The sequence below is a fragment of the Narcine bancroftii genome, chromosome 4 (assembly GCF_036971445.1).
Source record: "Narcine bancroftii isolate sNarBan1 chromosome 4, sNarBan1.hap1, whole genome shotgun sequence".
In the NCBI taxonomy this organism is placed as follows: Eukaryota; Metazoa; Chordata; class Chondrichthyes; order Torpediniformes; family Narcinidae; genus Narcine; species Narcine bancroftii.
Window position 1 is genome coordinate 85,177,690 of NC_091472.1, and position 24,897 is coordinate 85,202,586.

Consider the following 24,897-nt stretch of genomic DNA (forward strand, 5'->3'; position numbering starts at 1 on the left):
TGGAGAAAGTTCTCCTGGACTTACTGAACAAAGTTCACCCCATCCAATCACCATTGTGATTAGACAAAGACTGCAAGTATGGCATTCCCAGTCAATGCTGGGGAAGTTGAAATCACCCACAATAACAGCTTTGTTTTTTTTTACAGACCTCAGCATTCTTTCTACATATTTGATCCTCTCACTCTGGTGATTGGTGGCTTATAGTGTACACTCTATCAAGGTTAGGGTTATTCTAAAAATATATATATATATATTTGCTTCATTAAACAGAATTAAATTTAGATTTGTATTTGAAGAAAATAGGGTTGTAAAAAAGGTATAAGGCACATATAAAATAGGGTTGTAAAAAAGGTATAAGGAAAGTAATAGACTTCATTGGGCAGAGCATTGAATATAAAGATAGGGAAACCATGTCCCAGGGATATAAAAATTGGTCTGGCAACACTTGGAATACTGTGTGCAACTCTGGTCGCTCCATTACAAAAAGGATTTAGAGGCTTTGGAAAAGGTACAGAAGAGGTTTTGCAGAATGTTGCCTGGGTGAGAGGGTACAAGTTTTGGAAATGATTGGACAAACGTAGGTTGGTTTTTCTGGATCGTAGGAGGCAAAGGGGAGATATGATGGATATTTATAAAATTGTGAGAGGCATTGATTGGGTGGAATTTTTTCCTCAGGGTGAAAGCATCACATACTAGAGGGCAGAAGTTTTGACGGTGACATGTGGGACAAATATTTCACACAGAGAGTGGTAGGTGCCTGGAATGAGCTGCCAGAAGTGATGATGGTGGAAGTGGAAAGAAGAGCATCTAAAAGGCTTCTAGATAAGACATCAAGTGCAAGCTGAAGAGTTTTAGTTTGATTCATGTTTGGCATACATTTTAGGTTTTAAAAATGAAATGGACTAGTATTGTGATAGCATACCAATTAAACCTGAAACTATTGTTACCTTGTGAAAAATTAACTATATTTTTGTTTGGCATTTCATGTGACCTGAAAAACTGATTTCTAATTTTAATTATTTTGCTGTATTATGTTTTAATTTTTTTCTTATACAGTTGAGTTTTTATGGAGTCACACCACTGAGAGTATGTGCGTTGGGTATATGTCAACTCAGGATGGAAAAGCTAAGGTAAATCTACATCTGTGTAAGTAGTTTTAAAATAGGTACCTTACTTGTATGTATTTGGTTTCCCATACTTTTAATTTTAGAGAGACTTTTTTGTGTTAATGCATTTTACAGATGCCTCCAAAATATTTTCAGAGATGGCACACAGCTGTGAATAGAATGTCTTTTCCAATTAATATAGATCATGCATGTTGGCTGACATAAAAATCAGATGGGATTTCACAGAAATCTATATTTTTAATTGCTTTGAAGTGTAGTACATGCCCCTAAGATTTTTTTATTACCAAATCATAAAATTTTTAAGTCAAAATCTCTGATAATGGTGCTTCTTTGAGTTTTTCAAGTTATAAGCTCTTTCAACATTTATGCTGCATATTTCAAAGCAACAAATTAGAGGCATTTTGTGCAATCTTTAAATATGCAGTAATGTTCCAATAGCCAAAGACTTGATTTACATTAGAACTTGATTTTATTCTGTGTGTGAAATGTGGCTCGGTACAGATGTGACACTGGGACATAAAAGGCATGGTAAGTTGACCATTCATTGAGCAGCTTCTCTTCCATTCTTTGACATCTGGTGTACATTGTTTCCATATTGGCTACGAATTCTGCAGCTGGTATTGTTGAAGTCCTGACAGATGCAGCTGCTCTTCTCACTTCAATTTTAAATTGAGCTTTTGACCTTCCTTTATGAGACTAATCCTTCTTCACCACCCCCATTTTGAGTCTTTAGCCACAAAGGTTTTTCAGCAAGTAACTGCAAACACTCAGGATGGGGGTGGGTAGGTAGTGATAAGTTTGATCAAAAGATTATCTCTGCAAGATTGACATGTTAGTATTTGCCATTTTGAATTAGGTTAAATAACTACTGTACTCAAGTAACCCTATTGTTTTTTGAGGATTTTTTTTATTTTTAGCCTCTTAATTTGAATGCAATTGACCTGGGCAAAAGTAGAGCCTAATCAAATCTTTTAATTACTTTGAAGTTTGGTTTCTCTAACTGACCCCAAAGGTGGAACTGCACAGAACTTATATTAACTAAATCTGGAAAGCTTGTCTCCCCTTCAATAACAGCATATTTCAGAAGCTATCTTTCTTAGCTCTACTGCTGAACTCTGATCAGTTCTGCCCTTTCAGACTGATTTTGAATGTCCTTTTTTATCTACTTTTACATCTACCCTGAGTTTAAAATTTGAGGAAAAGGTTAACTTTCATGCTTTTCATCTAATTGTATTTGCACAGTGAAGATTGCTGCTTGTTTCATTTGGTTATTACATGGCATGGGAATAAAGAGGAAAACAATTACAGAAGGTTTTTGCTGCTCTTATGAATTTAATATTGCATTTTGTTAATCTTGTATTTCTTTTCATATATTTAGTATTTTCAAAGGTCATAATCTTAAAGAAATCTTGTTTCAGAAAAGAAAGTCCTCCACTATTTGAGTTCTACAATTATGTATCATAAACATCTCTAACTGAATTTTTTAAAGTTACATTTTCTTGAATCATAGCCACCTGAAATATGTTCTAGCACTAGATAATTTTTTTTGCAGCATTTGTATCAAATTATGAAGACTATACTTCATCCAAGACAAATTTTCCTGTATCCAGTTTGCCAGCTCACCCTGGATCCCGTGCAATCTGGCCTTGCAGATAGGGGACTTGAACAAAGGCTTTGCTGAAGTCCATGGAGATAAACTCTACCACCTTACCCTACTCAACCTTGTTGGTCGTTTCTTCAAAACTCAATTCCATAAGACATGATTTCCCACACAATAAGTTGTGCTTACTATCCATAATCAGTCCTTGCCTTTCCATGTGGATGTAGATCCTGTCTCTCAGAATCCCCTCCAGAAACACAATAGGAAGGAAAGCAGTGAGTGATAAGCTTAAGATTTGAAATTGTATTTTTAAAGATAGTTCGATTTGTATCCATTTCTGCAACTATCCAAAGATTGGTTCTCTAATTTATGCAAAAGAAACACACAGAATTTCTGTTTACTAGATCTGGGATAGTTGTCTTCTTTTCGAAAACAGAACATTTTTAGATAAGAAACGTCCAAATTGGGAATATAGAATATGCAAAACAATTTTAGTTTCTGGTTGCTGAATTGGCAGAAACTAATTTGTGGATTGATTGACTTTTAAAGTATATGATATTCGATTGATCTGATCTGTATTGATTTTGAGTGTTTTCTATTTTGGAACCATCCACAATACAAACTGGACTGCTCAGGACTAGCTGTAACTCTTCAGGTGGTAGTAATGGTTAACAGGATCAGACAATAATCAGTATCAATTCTTCCTTATCACAACCTCACAAATTATTGAAAGTGAGATTCTATTTATTCTCATGTTTTCTACTAAATGGAAACAGCATTTTTTTGTTGAATTTCTGAAAGATTATAAAATTATCATGGAAAGTAATTGTTTTTGACTCGAGTGCAATTTACTTGAATTCTAATACATAACAACTTGCAGTAAATCAGAAATATCAAAGCTTTGAATAACTGAATGATTGTGTTTTGTCGGAGAGGATGGAGAAAAGCTGAATGTTTATTTCTAAAATCTAACTTGCAGATCAAGAGTGGCAACAATAAAAAGGTTTGAAATCAATCTGTTATATTTCTGTTATGCAGAATAACTGCTATAAGAATGTGATAGTTTAAAACAGAGATTGTTTTCCTCTGTTATTGAAATTTATTTTATACTTATAAATGGTGTATTATTTCCCAATCACTCAAGGTCTCAGTTATGATTCATCGCCAAATTAGTGTAAGAAATGTATTTTAATGCTTACCCTGCCATTGCTTTACACCATTTTATGGCTGTATTTTTGGCTGACATCTGTTGTGTTGATCAGTGGCGATGAAAAAGGTTGTTTTGTGGTGCAAGGAAATAATTATTGCCATTGTCAGAAAGTAATAGACTGTTGCTAGAACAAAGCAAAAGCTTCTGACCTCTTCTTCACAGGTGAAGATTACGGTCTTGATATATGCTTCCAATTTTTGCCATTTTGTTTTAGAGGAATTACTATCAAATCAAAAATAATTCTTTGATGCCCATTTATACAATAAACTAATTTGCACACTAAATATATCAGTCAATTTCTAAATTTTAAGTGAATGTTTGAGCAGAGTCTTGTAATTTTCAGCAATGTGAAATGATGAATGAAGCAAATTCCCGAGAAATATCGCCTTTAAGGTTGTAATCTCATGACTTCTACCTGCACCACGTGCAAGTGAGTTAGAAATAGGAGGATAGTGCAGCTTAACATGTGGTTAAAAATATGGTGTAGGAGGGAGGGCTTCAGGTTTCTGGATCATTAGGCTACCTGCCAGGAAAGGTGGGACAAGTTCCAATGCATCTCAATGGGAGGGGGTGTCTATTGTCCATGCAGGAATGTTTACTAGAGTTGCTGGGGATTTAAACTAGATTTGCAGGGGAATAGGAACCAGAGCAGATAGGGGACTAGAGGAGGTAAAAAATTATGTAAAAATTGCATGTAACATCAGAAGTCAAAAGGTTGTATGTGGTGAAAATGTTCTCATTTGCATATATTTCAATGCAAGAAGTATTGTAAGAATGGCAGACGAGCTTAGAATGTGGATTGGGAAGTGGAATTATGACATTATGGTCATAAAGCCATGTTGACGATCCTTAGTCAGTCCCTGGCTATCCAGTGTTCCAGACTTCCGTTGTTTCAGGTGGGATAGAGCGGGATGGGGGAATGAAAGGGGGAGTAGTGGCATTGCTCATCAGATAAAATACACAGCTGTGCTCAGACAGGACAGATCAGAGGGCTTGTCTACTGAGGCTATATGGGTGGAGCTGAGGAACAGCAAAGGTATGTCCACATTCATGGGGTTGTATAAAAGACTGCCCAATAGTCAATGAGAATTAAAGGAGCAAATCTGCAGAGAGATAGCAGTCAGCTGCAAATCACAAGATTGTGAGAGTAGATATTAACTTTCCACATATTGACTGGGACTCTTACATTGTACAAGAGCTGGATGGCTTAGAGTTTGTCAAATGTGTTCAGGAAAGTTTTCTAAAACAATTTATAGAGGTACCAACTAGACAGAGGGCAATTCTGGATCTCCTCTTGGAATGATATAGAATGGTAACAGAAGTATATGTAGGGGAACATTTTGGATCTAGTGATCATAATGTCATTAGTTTCATGTTAATTATGGATAAGGATAGGTCCTAAGGTTGAGATTCTAAACTGGAGAAAGACCATTTTGAGGAAATGAGAAAGGATCGACAATTCGATGATTGGGATAGGTTGTTTTCTGGCAAGGATGTGTGAGGTAAGTGGAGAACCTTTAAAGGTGAAATTTTAAGAGGACAGAGTTTGTATGTTCCTGTCAGGATTAAAGACAAAGTTAACAGGCATAGGGAACTTTGGTTTTCAAGGGATATTGGAGATCTGGTTTGGAAGAAGAGAGAGGTGTAGGCAATACAGAACATATGAGGTACTTGAGTATAAAAAATGCAAGAAAAAACTCAAGAAAGAAGGCTAGATGGACTTGAGGTTTTGGCAGACAATGTGAAGGAAAATACTAAGGGTTTCTACAAGTAAATTAAAATCAAAAGAGACAAAATTGGTCCCCTTAAAGAAAGGAGTGAGTTTTTTTTGCACCACTATTTACTCAGGAAACTGGTATAGAGTCAAGGGAAGTTAGGAAAACAACAGTGAGGTCATGCAACCTATACTGATTAAAGAGGAGGAGGTGCTTGCTGTTTTAAAACAAATAGGGGTGGATAAATCCCCAGGGCCTGACAAGATAGTCCCTTGTACCTTGAGAGAGGCTAGTGTAGAAATTGCAGATGCTCTGGCAGAAATATTTAAAATGGCTATCGACATGGGTGTGATGCCAGAGGATTGGAGAGTAGTTCATATTGTTCTATTGTTTTAAAAAATCTTCTGAAGTAATCCTGGAAAATATAGGCCAGTAAGCCTGACATCAGTAGTAGGCAAAAGAATGGAAGTTGTTCTAATCGAGAGATCGGATATACAAGCTTTTGGATAGCCAGGGATTGACTAGGGATTGTCAACATGGCTTTGTGTGTGGTAGGTCATGTTTAACCAATCTTATAGACTTTTTTGAGTAGTTTGTCAAGAAAGTTGATGAAGGAAATGCTGTGGATGTTGTCCAATAGACTTTAGTAAGGCCTTTGACAAGGCCCCTCATGAGAGGTTAGTCAGGAAAGTTCAGTCGCTTGGTATTTATGGTGGGGTAGTAAACTGGATTCAGCAATGGCTGAATGGGAGAACCCAGAGCATGGTGGTAGATGATTACTTCTCAGACTGGAAGTCTGTGACTAGAGATGTGCTTCAAGGATCGATGCTGGGACCATTGTTGTTTGTCATCTATGTCAATGATCTGGATGATAATGTGGTCAATTGGATCAGCAAATTTGCAGATGATATTAAGATTGGAGGCACTGAGGACAGTGAAGAAGGTTTTCAAAACTTGCAGAGGGATCTGGACCAGCTGGAAAAATGGGCTGAAAAATAGTAGTATGACATTCAAGCATTTTGGAAGAACGAAACAAAAGAGTACATACATAGTAAATGGTAAGCTACTGAGGAGTGCAGTAGAACAGAGGGATCTGGGAATACAGGCAGGGGTGCAGTGTTAATTTTTCATATGCCAGAGCTCACCAAAAACTGCGACAAGGAGGTGCCAGAGCTACCCCTGAGGTACCTGAGTACCGGTAGTCCTCGACTTCTGACCTACACAAGTTACGTCCACCCGCACATACAACTATTAAAACTACTATACAAGTACATATCTTGTATTAAAAATACTGTATACAGTGATCCCCACTCCCGGTGGCAGTCCAGGGTCCCTGCTCCTGACGGCACCAAGAGGTCCCCGGGTTACGACCAACTTATCGGTCCCAATTATGGACATAAGGCGGGGTCTACCTGTATAGATAGATAATTCCCTAAAAGTGGTGTCACAAGTGGATAGGGTTGTAAAGAGAGCTTTTGACATATTGGCTTTTAGGAATCAAAATACTGAGTATAGGAGTTTGGATGTTATGGCAAAGTTGTATAAGACATTGGTGAGGCCAAATTTGGAGTATCGTGTGGAGTTTTGGTCACCTAACTATAGGAAAGATATCAATAAAATAGAAAGAATGAAAAGAAGGTGTACTAGGATGTTGCCTGGACTTCTGGAACTGAGTAACAGGGTAAGGTTAAACAGGTTAGGACTTTATTCCCTGGAAGGTAGAAGAATGAGGGAAATTTGATAGAGATATTTAAAATTATGAGGGTTATGGACAGAGTAAATGGACAGACAGCTCCAAGAAAAGTGCAGAGAACAAAACAAAGGACTCTACATCACCTTTGTTGACCTCACCAAAGCCTTCGACACCGTGAGCAGGAAAGGGCTTTGGCAAATACTAGAGCGCATCGGATGTCCCCCAAAGTTCCTCAACATGATTATCCAACTGCACGAAAACCAACAAGGTCGGGTCAGATACAGCAATGAGCTCTCTGAACCCTTCTCCATTAACAATGGCGTGAAGCAAGGCTGTGTTCTCGCACCAACCCTCTTTTCAATCTTCTTCAGCATGATGCTGAACCAAGCCATGAAAGACCCCAACAATGAAGACGCTGTTTACATCCGGTACCGCACGGATGGCAGTCTCTTCAATCTGAGGCGCCTGCAAGCTCACACCAAGACACAAGAGAAACTTGTCCGTGAACTACTCTTTGCAGATGATGCCGCTTTAGTTGCCCATTCAGAGCCAGCTCTTCAGCGCTTGACGTCCTGCTTTGCGGAAACTGCCAAAATGTTTGGCCTGGAAGTCAGCCTGAAGAAAACTGAGGTCCTCCATCAGCCAGCTCCCCACCATGACTACCAGCCCCCCCACATCTCCATCGGGCACACAAAACTCAAAACGGTCAACCAGTTTACCTATCTCGGCTGCACCATTTCATCAGATGCAAGGATCGACAATGAGATAGACAACAGACTCGCCAAGGCAAATAGCGCCTTTGGAAGACTACACAAAAGAGTCTGGAAAAACAACCAACTGAAAAACCTCACAAAGATAAGCGTATACAGAGCCGTTGTCATACCCACACTCCTGTTCGGCTCCGAATCATGGGTCCTCTACCGGCACCACCTACGGCTCCTAGAACGCTTCCACCAGCGTTGTCTCCGCTCCATCCTCAACATCCATTGGAGCGCTCACACCCCTAACGTCGAGGTACTCGAGATGGCAGAGGTCGACAGCATCGAGTCCACGCTGCTGAAGATCCAGCTGCGCTGGATGGGTCACGTCTCCAGAATGGAGGACCATCGCCTTCCCAAGATCGTATTATATGGCGAGCTCTCCACTGGCCACCGTGACAGAGGTGCACCAAAGAAAAGGTACAAGGACTGCCTAAAGAAATCTCTTGGTGCCTGCCACATTGACCACCGCCAGTGGGCTGATAACGCCTCAAACCGTGCATCTTGGCGCCTCACAGTTTGGCGGGCAGCAGCCTCCTTTGAAGAAGACCGCAGAGCCCACCTCACTGACAAAAGGCAAAGGAGGAAAAACCCAACACCCAACCCCAACCAACCAATTTTCCCTTGCAACCGCTGCAATCGTGTCTGCCTGTCCCGCATCGGACTGGTCAGCCACAAACGAGCCTGCAGCTGACGTGGACTTTTTACCCCCTCCATAAATCTTCGTCCGCGAAGCCAAGCCAAAGAAACAAAGAAATGTAAGTTGGCTTTTTCAATGGAGGATAGGTGAGATACAAACCAGAGGGCATGGCTAAGGGTGAAAGGGGAAAAGTTTAGGGGGAGCATTAGGGGGAACTTCTTCATACAGAGAGTGGTGTGAAACGAACTGCCAGCTGAAGTGCTGAATGCAGACTAAATTTTAACATTTAAGAAGAATTTAGACAGATACATGGATGGGAGGGATATGAAGGACTGTGGACCAAGTGCAGGTCAGTGGGAAAAAGCAGAAGAATAGTTTGGCACAGACTACCAAAAGGCTGAAGGGCCTGTTTCTGTGCTGCCATGTTCTATGAAGATGGAGTGGGGGAGGTGGTGGTGTGGTTTGCCTGTGATATCCTACCCTGTCTCCATTACTTATTGCAGGACTTTATTCTCAGGGGTATTGGTGTCTCATACCAGATCATGATGTAGCCAGTCAGCACACTTTCCATCACACATCTGTAGAAATCTTCCAGTGTTTTCTATGTACAAACAAACTCCTGAGGAAGTAGAGACACTGATGTACTTTCTTCACAATCCCATTAGTGTGATGGGTCCAGGAATGATCCTCTGACATAGTTACTACCAAGAACTTAAATTTGCTCACCCTCTCCACTCTGATTCCCCCAGTTATCACTGGATCATACACCTCTGGTTTTCTCCTCCTGAAGTCAACAATCAGCTCCTTGGTTTTGGTGACATTAGCACCATTCAGCAAGTTTTCAATCTCCCTCCTGTGTGCTGACTCATCGCCCCTTTTTATACAACCCACTACCGTGGTATCATCAACAAATTTGCAAGTGTTGTACTGAGCCACACAGTCATGGGTGTAGAGCAGGAGGCTAAGAATGTAACCCTATGGAGCTCCGCTACTGATGGAGGTGGTGGAGATGTTCTTTCCAAATCTTTATTGATTGTAGTCTAGAGGTGAGGAAATCCAAGATCCAATTGCACAGTGGGGTGTTGAGTCCCAGGTCTTGGAGTTTGCTGATCAGTTTTGAGGGGATGATGGTATTGAGTTCCAAACTGTAGTCCATAAAAAGCATCCTGACGTATGAATTTTTGCTGTCCAAGTATTCCAGGGCTTTGTGTTGAGCCAGTGAGATGGCACCTGCCATAGACCTGTTGCTACGGTAGGTAAATTGGAATGGATCCATGTCACTGCTCAGACAGGAGCTGATATGCTTCAACACCAGCCTTTCAAAACACCATTATCGTAGATGTGAATGCCACTGGTCGATAGTTTAGGCACATTACCAGTATTTAAGATAGGCAAAAAGACAGCTGTGATCTTAGGATTTCTATCCATGCCATGTGCCAACGGGACCAGAAATAGGAGGATAATACAGTTTAATATATGACTAAGGAGATAGTGCAGAAGGGAGGGCTTTAGATTTTCAAATAATTAGCCTCTCTTCCTGGATGGGTTGTACCTGAGCAGTTGGGAGGTTGTGGGTGGGCGGGATTCAATATCCTTGCAGGAAGGTTTGCTCGTGCTACTCTGGGGGCAGGAGTAGAGAGATTAACCTGGAGTTGCAGTGGTATTGGAATCAGTGCCAGTGGAGATAGTGGAGTGGTTGTGGAAAAAGACATTAGGGAATAATGTTCTGAGTTGCGTCTATTTTAATGAAAGGCATATTGTAGGAAAGGCAGATGAGATTAAAGCATGGATCAGAATGTGGAATTATAGCATGGTCATTAGTGAGACTTGGTTGCAGTAAGGGCAGAACTGGCAGCTCAGTGTTCCAGGGTTCTGTTTTAGATGCGATAGAGATGGATGATAGGGGTAGGGGTGGTATTTATAGCAAGGGAAAATGTCACAACAGTGCTCAGACTAGACAGATTAGAGGGCTCATCTACTGAGGCTATATGGGTGGAAATGAGAAAGGATGACAACAATAACGGATTATGTCATGGACTTCCCAATAGTAGGAACTGGAGGAACAAATTTGAAGAGAGATAGATTGTTCCAAAAGCATAAAATTGTAATCAGTTACTTTAACTTTCCACATATTGACTGGGACTCCATCATTGTGAAATGAGTCCGAATTTGTAAAATATGTTCAGGAAAGTTTCTTAAATCAATACATAAAGACCCCTACTAGAGAGTGTGCAATACTAGGTCTCCTATTAGGGAAGGTGAAGGAGATGTCTGTAAATGAACACTTTGGATCTTGTGATTGTAATGCCATCAGTTTCAAGTTATGAAAAGAATAGGTCTTCAGGTTGAGATTCTAAATTGGATAAAGGCCAATTTATTGTTTGAAGAAAGGATCTGGCACGTGTAGATTGGGACAGGTTGTTTTCAGAGGTGTGCTATTATCTGGTAGGCCTTCAAAGGTGACATTTTGAGAATCTGTATGGTCCCATCAGAATTAAAGATAAGACTCACAATGTCGGCAACTTTGGTTTTCAAGAAATATTGAGTGCATGGTTAAGAAGGAAGGAGGTCCGTAGCAGGTATAAGAAGCAGGGAACAATTGAGATATTCGAGAACAAAAAGTGCAAGAAAACACTGATGAATGAAATTAGGAGTGCTAAAAGGCATAATGAGGTGGATCTGGCAAACAAGGTGAAGGAAAATCCCAAGGGTTTCTTCAGATACATTGAGCGAAAAGATAGCAAGGGACAAAATTGGTCCTATTAAAGACAGAGCCAAAAGAGATGGAGGAGATGTAATATGTTTTTTAAAATCTGTATTTACTTGGGAAAAAGACAGAGTCTGAAAGTGAGGCAGAACCAGCAATAAGGTAATGGACCCAATAATTGGTTTTTAAGGAGCATGCTCTCTGGAGGCAAATGAGGTGTTTAATTCCCCAGGCCTGACATCATATTCCCGTGGACCTTGAGGGAGGCTAGTACAGAAATTGCAGGGGCCCAAAAATTTCCTTAGCCAAGGGGAGAGAACTAATATTTATGAAAAGTTTTCAGAATAATCCTCGTAATTACAGATTGACATCAGTGGTGGGTAAGTTATTGGAAAGTATCTCAGGAGACCAAATATACAAGGGTACTTAGATTGACAGAGTTGATTAGGGATAGTCAACGTGGCTTTTTGCGTGGTGGCTCGTGTCTAACCAATTTTAAGTTTTTTGGGGAGGTTGGAAGGTTGATGAAGGAAAGGCAGTGGATGTTGTCTACATGGACCTTGTCTTTGACAAGGTCCTCTGTATGAGAGGTTGGTCAAGCTTTAGACGCTCAGTATCCAAATGTGGTAGTAAATTAGATTAGACATAGGCTTCGCAGGAGAAGGTAGAAAGTGCCAGTAGATAATTGCCTCTCTGACTGGAGGTGTGCCTCAGGAATCAGGGCTGGGTCCATTGTTATTTGTCATTGAAATCAGTGATCTAGATCAGCCATTCTCAACCTTATTTTGGCTATGACCCTCTTAGAACTCTGCTCAAAGTTTATGGGCCTCTTCCCCTTGAAGGAGTCAAGTTTAGTTAGTTTCTTCCGTAATTCTAATGACAACATAAAAAGCATTAAAAAAATATTATTTTGGTCCATGTGTTCCCCCCCCCCCCTCAAATTTGCTGTGACACAAGGACACAGCCCCCGTTGAGAATGGCTGATCTTGGAGATAATGTATGTAAATTGGATCAACAAATTTGCAGATTATACCAAGATTGGGAGTGTCTTGGATGGAAAGGAAGGTTCTCAAAGCATGCAGTACAATCTGTACCAGCTGGAAAAACAAGCTGCGAAATGGTAGATGCAATTTACCACAAACAAGTGTGAGCTGCTCCACTTTCGGAGGATGTACCTGGTAGAACTTGCACGGTAAATGGTATGGCACTGTGGAATGCATTAGAACAGAGTTAGCTAGGAATATAGATACACAATTCCTTGAAAGTGGTGTCACGGGTAATGTAACGAGAGCTTTTGGTACATTGGCCTTCATAAAGTTAAGTCTTGAGTACTGAAATGGGAATGTCATGTTGGAGTTCTATAAGACATTGGTGAGGCTAAATGGAGTTATTGTGCAGAGTTTTAGTCAATAATACTGAAAGAGTGCCGAGAAAATTTACAAGGATGTTGCCAGGACTTGAGGAGATAAGTTATGGGGCCATGTTAAACAGGTTAGGATTTTATTCCCTGGAGCATCAGAGAATGAGGGGTGTTTTGATGGAGGTATGCAAAATTAGGAGGGACATAGATAGGGCAAATGCATGCAGGCAAGATTTGGTAAGGCAAGAATGAGAGAACACAGGTTAAGAATGAAAGATGAAATATTTAAGGGAAATATGTGGGGAAACTTTTTCACTAAGTGGGGAACAAGCTGCCGGAAAAAGTGGTGGAAGAGTTTGATTTCAATATTTAAGAGAAATTTGTACATGGTACATGGATGGGAGATGTATGAAGGCAATAGTCCGGGTGAATGTCAATAAAGTGAGATGGAAGAATAGTTCAGAACAGACTAGTGGGCTGAAGGCCCAGTTTCTGTGCTGCAATGATCTATGGTTCTAATTTAGCATGCAGCTAAGTATAAGTGGGAGAATAAAAAATAATTTTTAGCATTTGTAGCAAAAGAGTATTAAGTAGCAAACTGTTGCTGTAACTGTACAGGATAATAATGAAACCACACCTGGAGTATTGAATATTGTCTTGGTCATCTAACACAAGCAGCAATTTTCTTGCATTTAAGACAGTACAGAAAAGATTCCCTAAGTGTATTTCTGGAATGAAGGAGTTCCTATGTAAGGAGATTAGGTCCATGTTCTCACTTGGCAGCTATCCTGTAAAACCCCTCCAGAACTTTAAATGTTTCTTAGCAGGAGCAAGAGAACAATTTTATACTTTATAGGGGAACCTAGAATGAAGGGGTCTCCTGTTTAAAATGCAGGTGAAGAACTTTTTATTTGAGGGTGGTGAACCTTTGGAATTTTCTACCCAGGAATTCTTTGGAGGTCAAATAATTGCATTTATTCAAAACTTGGATAAACTTTTGATTTACGATAGGGTAGAGAGTTATGAGGAAGAGGAAGTGAATTGGAATTAAGGTCATGATTAGAAATTATGGCAAAGCAGCATAAAGGACTTGTGTGGATAACTCTTCCTATTTTTCATACTTATTGTTTTGGTTTTTCATTGTCACAATTACTAGATTTTACCTAATATTAACTCTGTTATTTCCTGGACCGAGTGATTTGGTCAGTGTGCATTTTGAAGTAATAAATCAATCAGGCATCTGTTTACAGTTATGTCATTAATCCTTGTTTGGTCTTGCATTTCAGCAGTATCTCTATTGTTCCAGCTTGTCGCGACTTTGTTTTGCAAAGTTCGGTCTGTGAAACTCCTTTGAAAAGAATGCCTAATGAGGAATTACTACCATTAAAGCAAAAAGGCTATTTTCTTCCATGAATTTGTGCTCTTACCGTGCCATATTGTAAAATACCTAAATGTTTATAGCGTATGCATTTGAAATTTTCATTATTGTCTTCATATTGCCAAAATAAAGTTATTTCTAAACATTAATTAGGATTTCTGCACTTTAGCTTTCAATCTGCAAAACACTAATGGACTGCGTAAATAAAGGATGCACTAAATGCGTTTTAGTCTTTGCGATTACCCTGAGCCAGAACAAATACTCACTTGGTCAATGTTTATACGTAGTCACATATGAGAATCATTTACTTTTGCAAAGCTGCTTTTGCTCTGTATGTTTGATTTAGAGTGGCAAAATAACCCCTCCTTCCCCTGTTGTATTTTTACAATGTGTGCCATGACTTAAATTTATTGTTTTCCAATGATTTTTAAACCTTCAAATTATGAAACTTTACCAATTTAAAACTTTAAAAATGCACTGAGAATTAATTTTACAGAAGAACCATGACCTAAAAAAGAGTGAAAGTGTGGGAGGTCCACAAATTAGCTGACAACCATGACATTTTACTTTGCTGGGATCAGAATTAGGGAGGTAGACTGCGGCTCGTAGGAGCATCAAGACTTGTCCTTAATTGCACCCCACAGATGCAATTACCAAAATTGTCTTCCTTCTTTGTTGTTACTCTTCTGCAATTCTACACTTAAAGCACATCTTAGAATTCTAGGAAATAAATTTCTTACAGTCTCCTGATGAAAAACCCAATGACAAATGCACAAAGCAGAAACAATATTTTTCCAAATGGTTGAAGATTGCTAGGGATGTCTAAAGGGATCCATGTATGCTTGCACAAATGTACCTGAAAGCCAAGATGCATATGCAACAAGCTTGGGGATCCAATGCTATGTTATGGTGGGTTCTAGAGGAGATGTTGAGTAGGCCTGTATTTTTCATAGAATTTAAAAGAATTAGAGTACATTGCTGGGCTGGATGCAGAGGTGTCATTTCTATTGACCAAGAAAACTTGAATCAGGAATTCAGTATCAGAATAAGGGACAGGCTGTTCAAGGTGTAGTTGAGTTGAAACCTCTTCATTAAGTGAGTGATAAATCTTTGACATTCTCTACCCCAGAAGGAGGCTTTTTGGACATTACAAAATCAAGATATATTGCAGGAATATGGCACTGAGTTACATGGTCTTGATGAACAATGAAGAAGGTTGAAAGGACTTTTGCTCCTTTTAGAAAGAAAATGAATTTTAAATACAAAAAAAAATCTTTGGATGCAGAATCCCTGGTGCATCAAGCAGACTGATCCATTCATAGTACAGCCATTTATGTCATGCTCTACACAGGTTTCTGGGAGAAGCACAAGAGAGCCCAACTATTGGAAATCCCTTAATGGTGCCTCTCATTAATATCACAAGCCTGCAATAACTCTTAAATCCTTCTATTTTCACTACCCTGCAAAATAATCATTTCGAAGGGAAGTGTATGCATTTACGAGCTTGCTTCCTTGTTCCCAGGACCAATGACTTGGAAAGAAAATATGATGTGTTGAAGCATCTTCACACGGATCTATTAGATCTCCCAATTTTACTAATCTTAAATGCAAACTAACAAAAAAAGTCAGATTTCAAATTTATTGTCAGAGGACATACATGACATTACATACAACCCAGAAATTCCTTTTTCCTGCAGGCACGGCAGAATTATCACTAATTGGTAGTGCAAAAACTAAACTGTACACAGCATAAGCATGTAAACAACTAAGAGAACTGTAAACAGATAATGAATGTAAACAAACTGACTGTGCAATACAGAGAGAACAGAAGAAAATCAGAGTGCACAATTAAGAGTCCTTTAAATGAGTCTCTGATTAAATTCATTGAGGAGTCTGATGGTGGAGAGATAGCATCTGTTCCTGAACCTGGTGGTGTGAGTCTTATGGCACCTATATATCTTTCCTGATGGCAGCAGCAAGAACAGGGTGTACTGAGTGGTGAGGGTCTTTGATGATTGTTGTTGTGTACTGGGTGGTGAGGGTCTTTGATGATTGTTGTTGTTGTCTTCCGATGGCAACGTTCCCTGTAGATGTCCTCAATAGTGGGGAGGGTTTTGCCTGTGATGTCCTGGGCTGTGTCGACTACCTTTTTGAGGGCTTTACACTCAGGGGTATTGGTGTTCCCATGCCAGACTGTGATGGAGCTGGTCAGCACACATCTCCGTAGAAATTTGTCAGGGTTTCTGGTATCATACCAAACCTCAGCAAACTCCTGAGGAAGTGGAGGAGCTGACCTACTTTTTTCATGATGCCATTTGTGTGTTGGGTCCAGGTAAGATCCTCAAAGATAGTAACTCACAAGAACCTAAATTTGCTCACCCTCTCTACCTCTGATCCCCCAATGATCACTGGATCGTATACGTCTGGCTTTCCTGAAGTCAACAATCAGCTCCTTAGTTTTGGTGACATTGAGTGCATGATAGTTGGTGCACTATTCAGCCAAGGTTTCTCTCTCCATCCTCTGTGTTGACTCATCCCCTTCCTTTATACAACCCATTACTGTGGAGGAAAGGAAGAGGAATGTTTTAGCCGCCATCACCATCCCTGGCAAGCATTCTAGGCATCCACAGTTCTCATCACTTGTAGATGGTGTTATTGTCATATTGAGCTACATAGTTGTAGGTGTAAATTGAATAGAGCAGGGGGCTAGGAATGCAACCCTGTGGTTCTCTGGTACTGATGGAGATTGTTGAGGAGAAGTTCTTATCAATTTTCATTGATAGTGTTATGGAGGTGAGGAAATCCATGATTAACTCCAAGGTCATGAAGTTTGTTGATCAGTTTTGAGGGGATGACGGTGTTAAATTCCGAACTGCAGTCGGTAAAGAGCATCCTGATGTTTGCATCTTTCCTATCCAGGTCTTCCAGGGCTTTGTTTAGAGCCAGTGAGATGGCATCCGTCATCGACCTGTTTCTAAGGTAGGCGAACTGGAATGGATCCATGTCACTGCTCAGACAGGAGCTGATCTGCTGCATCACTAGCCTTTCAAAACACTTCATCACTGTTGACGTAAGGGCTACTGGTCTAATCCATTGTTGTGATGCATAGTGTACAATTTAATATTCTGCTTCTCAAATACAGCTCTAACCTAACATCTTGTTTATCCATGCTTGAGTCTTGGATATCAGGTTTCATTTTTATTATTTTTCTCTCTACTTTGTAGCGCATAAATAGATCAGTGTTGAAACTTTGTATTTCCTAAGAATTTTAAGCTGTCTTTAATGTTCTCCTTCCTATATTGTATACTTTACCTTTCCCCTGGTTACATAGCTTACAGATTTATCATTGCAAGTTTCTAATATAAATTTTTGTGATGGCAGTATATTTGTGATGTAACAAATATGTATCCTTGGCTCACTTGTGTCTTTTTCCCCCATCTGAGCCAGCTAGTTGTAGTTTCAATTTCAACTTCAGTATGGAAGAGAAATTGTTCTGTTATGTTAGACATACTGCCTTTCTAATAAGATGTTCACTGCTAAAAGGATGTAGAAAATCCCACTGAATAAAACAAAATAACATCCTTGTGTTTAGAATTAACACTTATGAAGAGTTCTGTTGGGTTTAGAAAAAAAAACAGTATTTGTCCTACCATCCTCCCTCAGCAATGTCCTGGAGGTGGCTTCATGAGCAAAGGGTATTGGTAGTACAGATGATGTCCCAGAGACATTACCTACAATAGTTTTAATGGTTTCTGAAGCTAACAATGTAAGAATCCAGACCTAAACAAATTGGAATGAAAGGAGGGCAAAATTAATCTAGTTGAGATGCTATAAACAGAGAGCACTGGAAATAGACACATTATTGTTGAAAACACAGAATTAGAAAGTTTTGTAAAACAAAACTTTTTCTTTTTTTTTACGAAGGTTTGCACAACCTCTGCAGTTATTCTGACCCAATATTTACTTCAGAAGAACAGTTCTCTGGAGGGGAACATTAATATGGGGCCATACTGTGTACATACTGACTGCAATGTTTCCCTCTATTCCAGAAATGACTGATTGAACTTAATTGACTTGAAGTATTTAGCAAATATTACTAAATAGTGATGTCATTTAGGTGCTGTGCACGTTGATGCGACTCAGGGAAAGTCATTCATGCATAATAAATTGTTGTGCACTTGATAGTAAAGTAGAAAGTCTGGGCAAATGATAATAACGTAGAAAGTTTCCAGGATTGTTACTGAGATAGTAGTTAAGTATTTGACGTCCTGTTTTGTGGAAACTGCCAAAATGTTTGGCCTGGAAGCCAGCCTGAAGAAAACTGAGGTCCTCCATCAGCCAGCTCCCCACCATGACTACCAGCCCCCCCCCCCCCACATCTCCATCGGGCACACAAAACTCAAAACGGTCAACCAGTTTACCTATCTCTGCTGCACCATTTCATCGGATGCAAGGATCGACAACAAGATAGACAACAGACTCGACAAGGCAAATAGCGCCTTTGGAAGACTACACAAAAGAGTCTGGAAAAACAACCAACTGAAAAACCTCACAAAGATTTACATATACAGAGCTGTTGTCATACCCACACTCCTGTTCGGCTCCGAATCATGGGTCCTTTACCAGCATCACCAACGGCTCCTAGAACGCTTCCACCAGCGTTGTCTCCGCTCCATCCTCAACATTCATTGGAGCGACTTCATCTCCAACATCGAAGTACTCGAGATGGCAGAGGCCGACAGCATCGAATCCACGCTGCTGAAGATCAAACTGCGCTGGGTAGGTCACATCTCCAGAATGGAGGACCATCGCCTTCCCAAGATCGTGCTATATGGCGAGCTCTCCACTGGCCACCGAGACAGAGGTGCACCAAAGAAGAGGTACAAGGACTGCCTAAAGAAAGCTCTTGGTGCCTGCCACATTGACCATCGCCAGTGGGCTGATATCACCTCAAACCGTGCATCTTGGCACCTCACAGTTCGGCGGGCAGCAACCACCTTTGAAGAAGACCGCAGAGCCCACCTCACTGTCAAAAGGCAAAGGAGGAAAAACCCAACACCCAACCCCAACAAACCAATTTTCCCTTGCAATCGCTGCAACCATGTCTGCCTGTCCTGCATCGGACTTGTCAGCCACAAACGAGCCTGCAGCTGACGTGGACCTTGCCCCTCCATAAATCTTCGTCCGCGAAGCCAAGCCAAAGATGGCAGATTGAACAACTTGAAATTCTGAGAGAAAACTACAAAGAATTTTATTTATCATTTAAAAAGAGTAATTAAAGAGACATTAGCTAAGTGGTAATTTTACATTGGTAATAGCAATGAAAAGTCATTTCATTTCACGCCTCTGGCCTTTGTGGTTATTGTCCTACCCTTGCTTGATCACAATATATTTTAGCATCCAAAAGAACACATAGTGAGAATAGGTGGAGGCAATCAGAGACTTCTCGGTCTTAACAAGCTGGAGTGTTTGAGGTAGAGATGTTGCAATGATGATAGCAGAGATTGAAGTTGAGGGGCAGGAATTTGCCTGGCAATAAGGCCATGGGAATTAAAGGCGATCTTTGGAAAGTCATAGGTGAGGTTAAACAAGAACTGGAACAGTGAGAAGAACTGGATGCCAAAAGCAAGACCAAGTACATTTTATAAAATGATAATCAAAATTGTCTGGATTGTTATCTGGGTTGTATTCCCAGCACTGTACTGAACCTGTACAAGAAGTCCCCCATAAGGTTGCTATCAATTCATTTCTTCAACAAGTGGTACAGTGATGGCCAAATTTCTAAAAGTAATGCAAACAAGCACTTTTAAATTTAGTTTATTTTATTTATATAGCACTTTTAAAACAACTCACATTGATCAAAGTGCTGAACATCTTAACTTAAGCAGCTGTTTAAACTTCAGTATAAAGCGGGTACCTAAGGTTTAGAATTGTTCATACTACATGGTGATAATCAACAATCACTTCAAAACGCTTGCGAGTAAAAATACAACTTCAGCCTGGATTTAAAAGAGTTAAACGAAGGGGCTGTTTGATGGAGAGAAGAATATTGTTACACAGTTTGAGCAATAGCGAAGGTGCAATCTTCCCAAGTTTGCATTTTGAAAACAGAGCAACCAAGCACCCTAAATTGGCCAATCTGAGGGGTCTTGGAGTAGGGCATTAAGATATCAGTGATGTGTGTGTGTGGGGGAGGGGGGGGAGCTAGTCCTTTGATGCTTTGTAAACAAACTGGAGAACTTTAAAATCTACCCTGAGCCATACTGGCAGCCAGTGAAGGGAGGTGAGAATAAGGGTGATTTGGTCCTTTTTCTTGGCTCCTGTCAGGAGCCTGGCTGCAGCATTCTGAACCAGTTGCAGACAGGATAATGATGACTGACTAATTTCTGTATATAGAGAGTTAGAGTAGTCTAAATGGGAGAAAATGATGGCATGGATAACTTTCTTGAGGTCTTTCAGTGACAGGAATGATTTGATTTTAGCAAAAGTGCGGAGATGGAAAAAGCTAGCTTATAACTACTGCATTGACTTGTTTGTCAAACTTGAAGGTGGAATCGAATATCACACCAATGGATATAACATGTGGTTCAATGAAGGTGATCAAGTTGCCAAGGGTATTGGTGATAATTTTGGTGGAGTTGGGGGAGCCAAATAAGATGAACTCAGATTTGCTTCTTTTAGCTGCAGGAAATTTTGAGCCATCCAGCACTTTATGTCCTGCAGACTGTTGATAGGGCTGGTTATCTTTGCTTGATTGCTGGGGTTCAGGGAGAGATAGAGATGGGTGTCATCAGCATAGCAGTGGAAGGAGATGCCATGTTTTTGGATGATATGGCCAAGGGGAAGAGAATGGGGCCTAGAATAGACCCTGGTGGGACCCCACAGAAAAGGGTAGCAGATGAGGATAAAAATTTGCCCATGTTGACTGAGAAAGTCCTATCGCTGAGATAAGATTTAAACCAATTCAGGGCCATGCCGTCGACACTGCCGGAGGCGATCTCTTAGAATGGCAGAGCTTCCAGAGTCAGTGGCAAGGAACAGGTCATTGTATACTCTTAGTAATGTCAGACTGAAATTTTTCAGATATGTTGTTTTGATGTAGCTAGGGCAACAATTGGCTAAAAACAACTTTTTTGAGGACCTTTGACAGGAATGGAAGGTTTGTAATTTTTGGATGTAGAGGGGTCTAAATTGGGTTTTTCAGGAGGAGCTGGACCACAACACGCTTGAAACAAATTGGAACTGTTAAAAAATAGAGAGGATGCTAAGACTCACTGTATCGAAAACAGTGGGGGAGTGGGGATAATGTCGAGGGGGAAGGTTTTTGGCTTCATGACGAAGCCATGTGTTGGGCTAAAACAGTCCAGGTTGAATGAATAGAGTTGAGGTACAGTTAGATTGTGGGTGGAGGGAGGAATGTTAGTCCTGATGTTCTCGACTTTGTTTATGAATAATTTTTTTAATTTTTTGCATTTTGTAAGGGAAACATCAGAGTTGGTGTTAGGTGCAGGACCAGTGATTGAGTTGATGATATTAAACAAGACTTTTAGATTGTTGGAAATTAGGTTGGCAAAGTATTTTGTTCTTTTGGTCTTTACTGTTTCTTGGTATGTGTGCAGGTTGTTTTTCAGAATTTTGATGGAAATTTGTAATTTGTCTCATTTCCACTTAGATTGGGCTATCCTGCATTCCCTCCACAGGGCTTTGGTGATGGTGATGTTATTGAGTCAAGGTGTACGGGGTTACAGTATTCAGAATAGAAGAACAGGTGGTATTAAATCAGGACAGAAGTTCCTCTTCTGTTGAGGTGAGAGGGGGCACCTCCATGGTGGTAGTACTTAGGACAACTATAAGGGCCTCTGAGAACCTATTTGCAGTTTGCAAGTTAATGTAGCGAAAATAGAGTATAGGAAGATTAGGTTTGTTTGGGGAGCGAGGCAGGGCTAGGTTGAAAGTGACTGCTGTATGGTCCGACACACAGGTATCAATAAATACTGGGTTGTTGGTAGATAAATTGGACCACAGGATTAGGTTGAGAGTATGTCCTAGCTTATGAGTGGGTCCTATTGGAAGCACTTCCAAGTTAAAGGATTCAACTAGGTGCATGAATTCGCTTACAAGAGGTTTGGTTGGACAGCATATGTGGATATTGAAATCATCGAGAATCAGAACTCGATCGAAGTTGGGCATGGTGTTTGAAAGGAAGTCTGAAAACTGAGTGATAAAATCCTTATGTATTTTTGGTGGGCAATATACCAGAACAATTAAAAAGGGGTTTACAGTGCCCACTTTAATTAGTTTAAAGGAGGAGAAATAACCTGAATTCAATAAACAGCATTTGTATTGCTTTTTGAACACAATAGCTAAACCCCCACCCTGTCCAGAAGGTCTGGGTGTACTGAGAAAGTCACATTTGTGTGGGCAAATCTCGCCAGTATTTAACCAGGTACTTGTCAATAGTAGGAAGTCCAATCCTCGAGTGATGAAGAAGCCAAAAAGGATATGTCTTGTTTGATAAGGGTGGGGGGGGGGGGCGGTCTGGTGTTAACTAGAGCCATTTTAGTTGGGATGATCTTGTGGTTCGACGATGGAGTCCATTTTAAAGAACGGAGACTTTGGAGAACTACTCCACCGCACTTTGCCAATGGCCTAGCGGGGAGCTTGTGAGGTGGTGATTTGGCTGTAGTGTTTGTCATTGGGTTTATCATTTGGAGAAAGGTGTACCTGATCTCTAGGAAGTGTTGAGGAACGAAGTAATGAGATTGGCCAGGTCCCTACTTGTAGTGCCGGGTAAAAATGTGGGTAAATATTTTTAGCTTAACAAAGATGCTTGCACGTTTTCTCCATTTCCTAGCTTGTCTCCAGCATTTGGGGATGGAGTAATGTGGTCGTGGGTGGTCGGGTTCAGTCTGGTCCAGAGATGAGTAGAGGGGAAAGCCTGGCTTTTAAGATTTAAGATGGATTGGAAAAGGTGCAAAAAAAGTGGGGTGGTGGGGGGGGAAACAAATTCTTGAAGAATGACTGCTTAGTCAAGTGGATACAAATTCAATTGTAATCTTCAAATGAGATATTGATAGACTTGAAGAAAAAACAAACTGCAGGAAAATGAACAGGGAAGGGGGGACTGAAAGAAGATTCAAATGAATCAGCAAATAATTTTAATGAAGTGGCACCCTTATAGTGAGTTATTTTGTAATCATATGTCCAGATTCAGATTTCAGACATATTGTAAGAGTACATACGTGACATCTCCTACAGTTCTGAGATTCTTTTTCCTGTGGGTGAGACAAAATTACCACTTGTTGGTAATGCAAAAATAAACTGTACACAATGTACACATATAAACAAATAAAGAAATGTAAACAACCATGCAATACAGAGAGGGGAAAAAACTAATAAAGTAGGAGTCTTTAAATGAGTCCCTGATTGAGTTTATTGTTGAGGACTCTGATGCTGGAGGGGTAGCAACTGTTCCTGAACTTGGTGGTGTGAACCTTGTGGCACCTATACCTTTTTCCTGATGGCTGCACTGAGATCAGAGAGTATGCTTGGTGGTGTAGATCCTCAATGGTTGCTGCTGCTCTCCAACTGCAGCATTCCCGTAGATGTTCTTGATGGTGGGGAGGGTTTTGCTTGTTATTTCCTCGGTTGTGTCCACTTCCTTTTGCAGGGTTTTATGTTCGGGGGTATTGATGTCTCCTTACCAGACCATGATGCAGCTGGTCAGCACATTTTCCACCATACATCTGTAGAAATTTGCCTGGGTTTCTGATATCATTACCAAACCTCTGCAAACTCCTGAGGAAGTAGAGGTGCTGACAATCCCATTACTGTGTTGGGTTCAGGAAAGATCCTTTGAGATAATGACTCCCAAGAACTTAAATTTTCTCACTCTCTTCACCTCTGATACCCAAATGATCACTGGATCGTACACCTCTGGTTTTCCTTTCCTGATGTCAACCATCAGCTCCTTGGTTTTGGTGGCATTGAGAGCGAGGTTCTTTTGGTGCATCATTCAGCCATGTTTTCAATCTCCCTCCTGTACAAAACAATATTTATTCATTTATTTGTATTGTTTGCATAATAATTGTTTGTAGGTGTGTTATGTCTGGTTGTGTGTCTCTATGTTTTGCACTGAGGACTGGAGAACACTGTTTCGTCGGGTTGTACTTGCACAATCAGATGACAATAAACTTGAATGCAAGCTGTCTCATCCCCCTTTTTATATATCCCATTACCTTCGTACTGTCATCGAATTTGTAGATGATGTTGTTGTACCAAGCCACAGTTAGAGGTGTAAAGGGTGTAGAGCAGGGGGCTAAGAGCACAGTACTAATGGAGATTGTCCCACAACAAAAAGAGAAAATGCCAAATTGTCGATCATATTGCTGGAAGAATATTATACTCAGATTTTCTAACAATTAATTTACTGTCATCATAATAATTCAGTTGTGATTCCCCAGCACTCTTGCTGGACCTTCTCTCGCCAGAACAGAGAGGGATGTTGATTTCTTGGCAAATCCCAACTTGGTGCAAAGATTGAGTTTGTTGTGAGTGAAATTGGTGTAAATACATAATAGCTCTGCAACTTTTGGTTAGTAATAGAGGCAGTACTTAATTTCACTGAATGTCAAACATTATATTGTGTGTGGGGTAAAACTGCAACTGCTGGAAATTTGAAATTGTAAATGCTTGAACCATACAACTGG

General features: G+C 40.3%; 1 protein-coding gene across 9 annotated transcripts in view; it reads left to right on the forward strand.

Moving 5' to 3' along the window:
• tasp1 (taspase, threonine aspartase, 1) overlaps window positions 1-24,897 on the forward strand; it is a 150,165-nt gene that overhangs the window by 122,650 nt on the left and 2,618 nt on the right. For 3 of the 9 annotated variants that reach the window (XM_069931831.1, XM_069931836.1, XM_069931839.1), the window contains one exon: window positions 1,057-1,130. In XM_069931831.1, the coding sequence (XP_069787932.1) occupies window positions 1,057-1,130 (74 nt within the window). Of the gene's footprint in view, window positions 1-146; window positions 221-1,056; window positions 1,131-2,679; window positions 3,175-14,096; window positions 14,279-17,107; window positions 17,168-24,897 lie in introns of those variants that run through there. The other 6 variants (XM_069931837.1, XM_069931833.1, XM_069931835.1 and 3 more) reach the window with 6 other exon arrangements.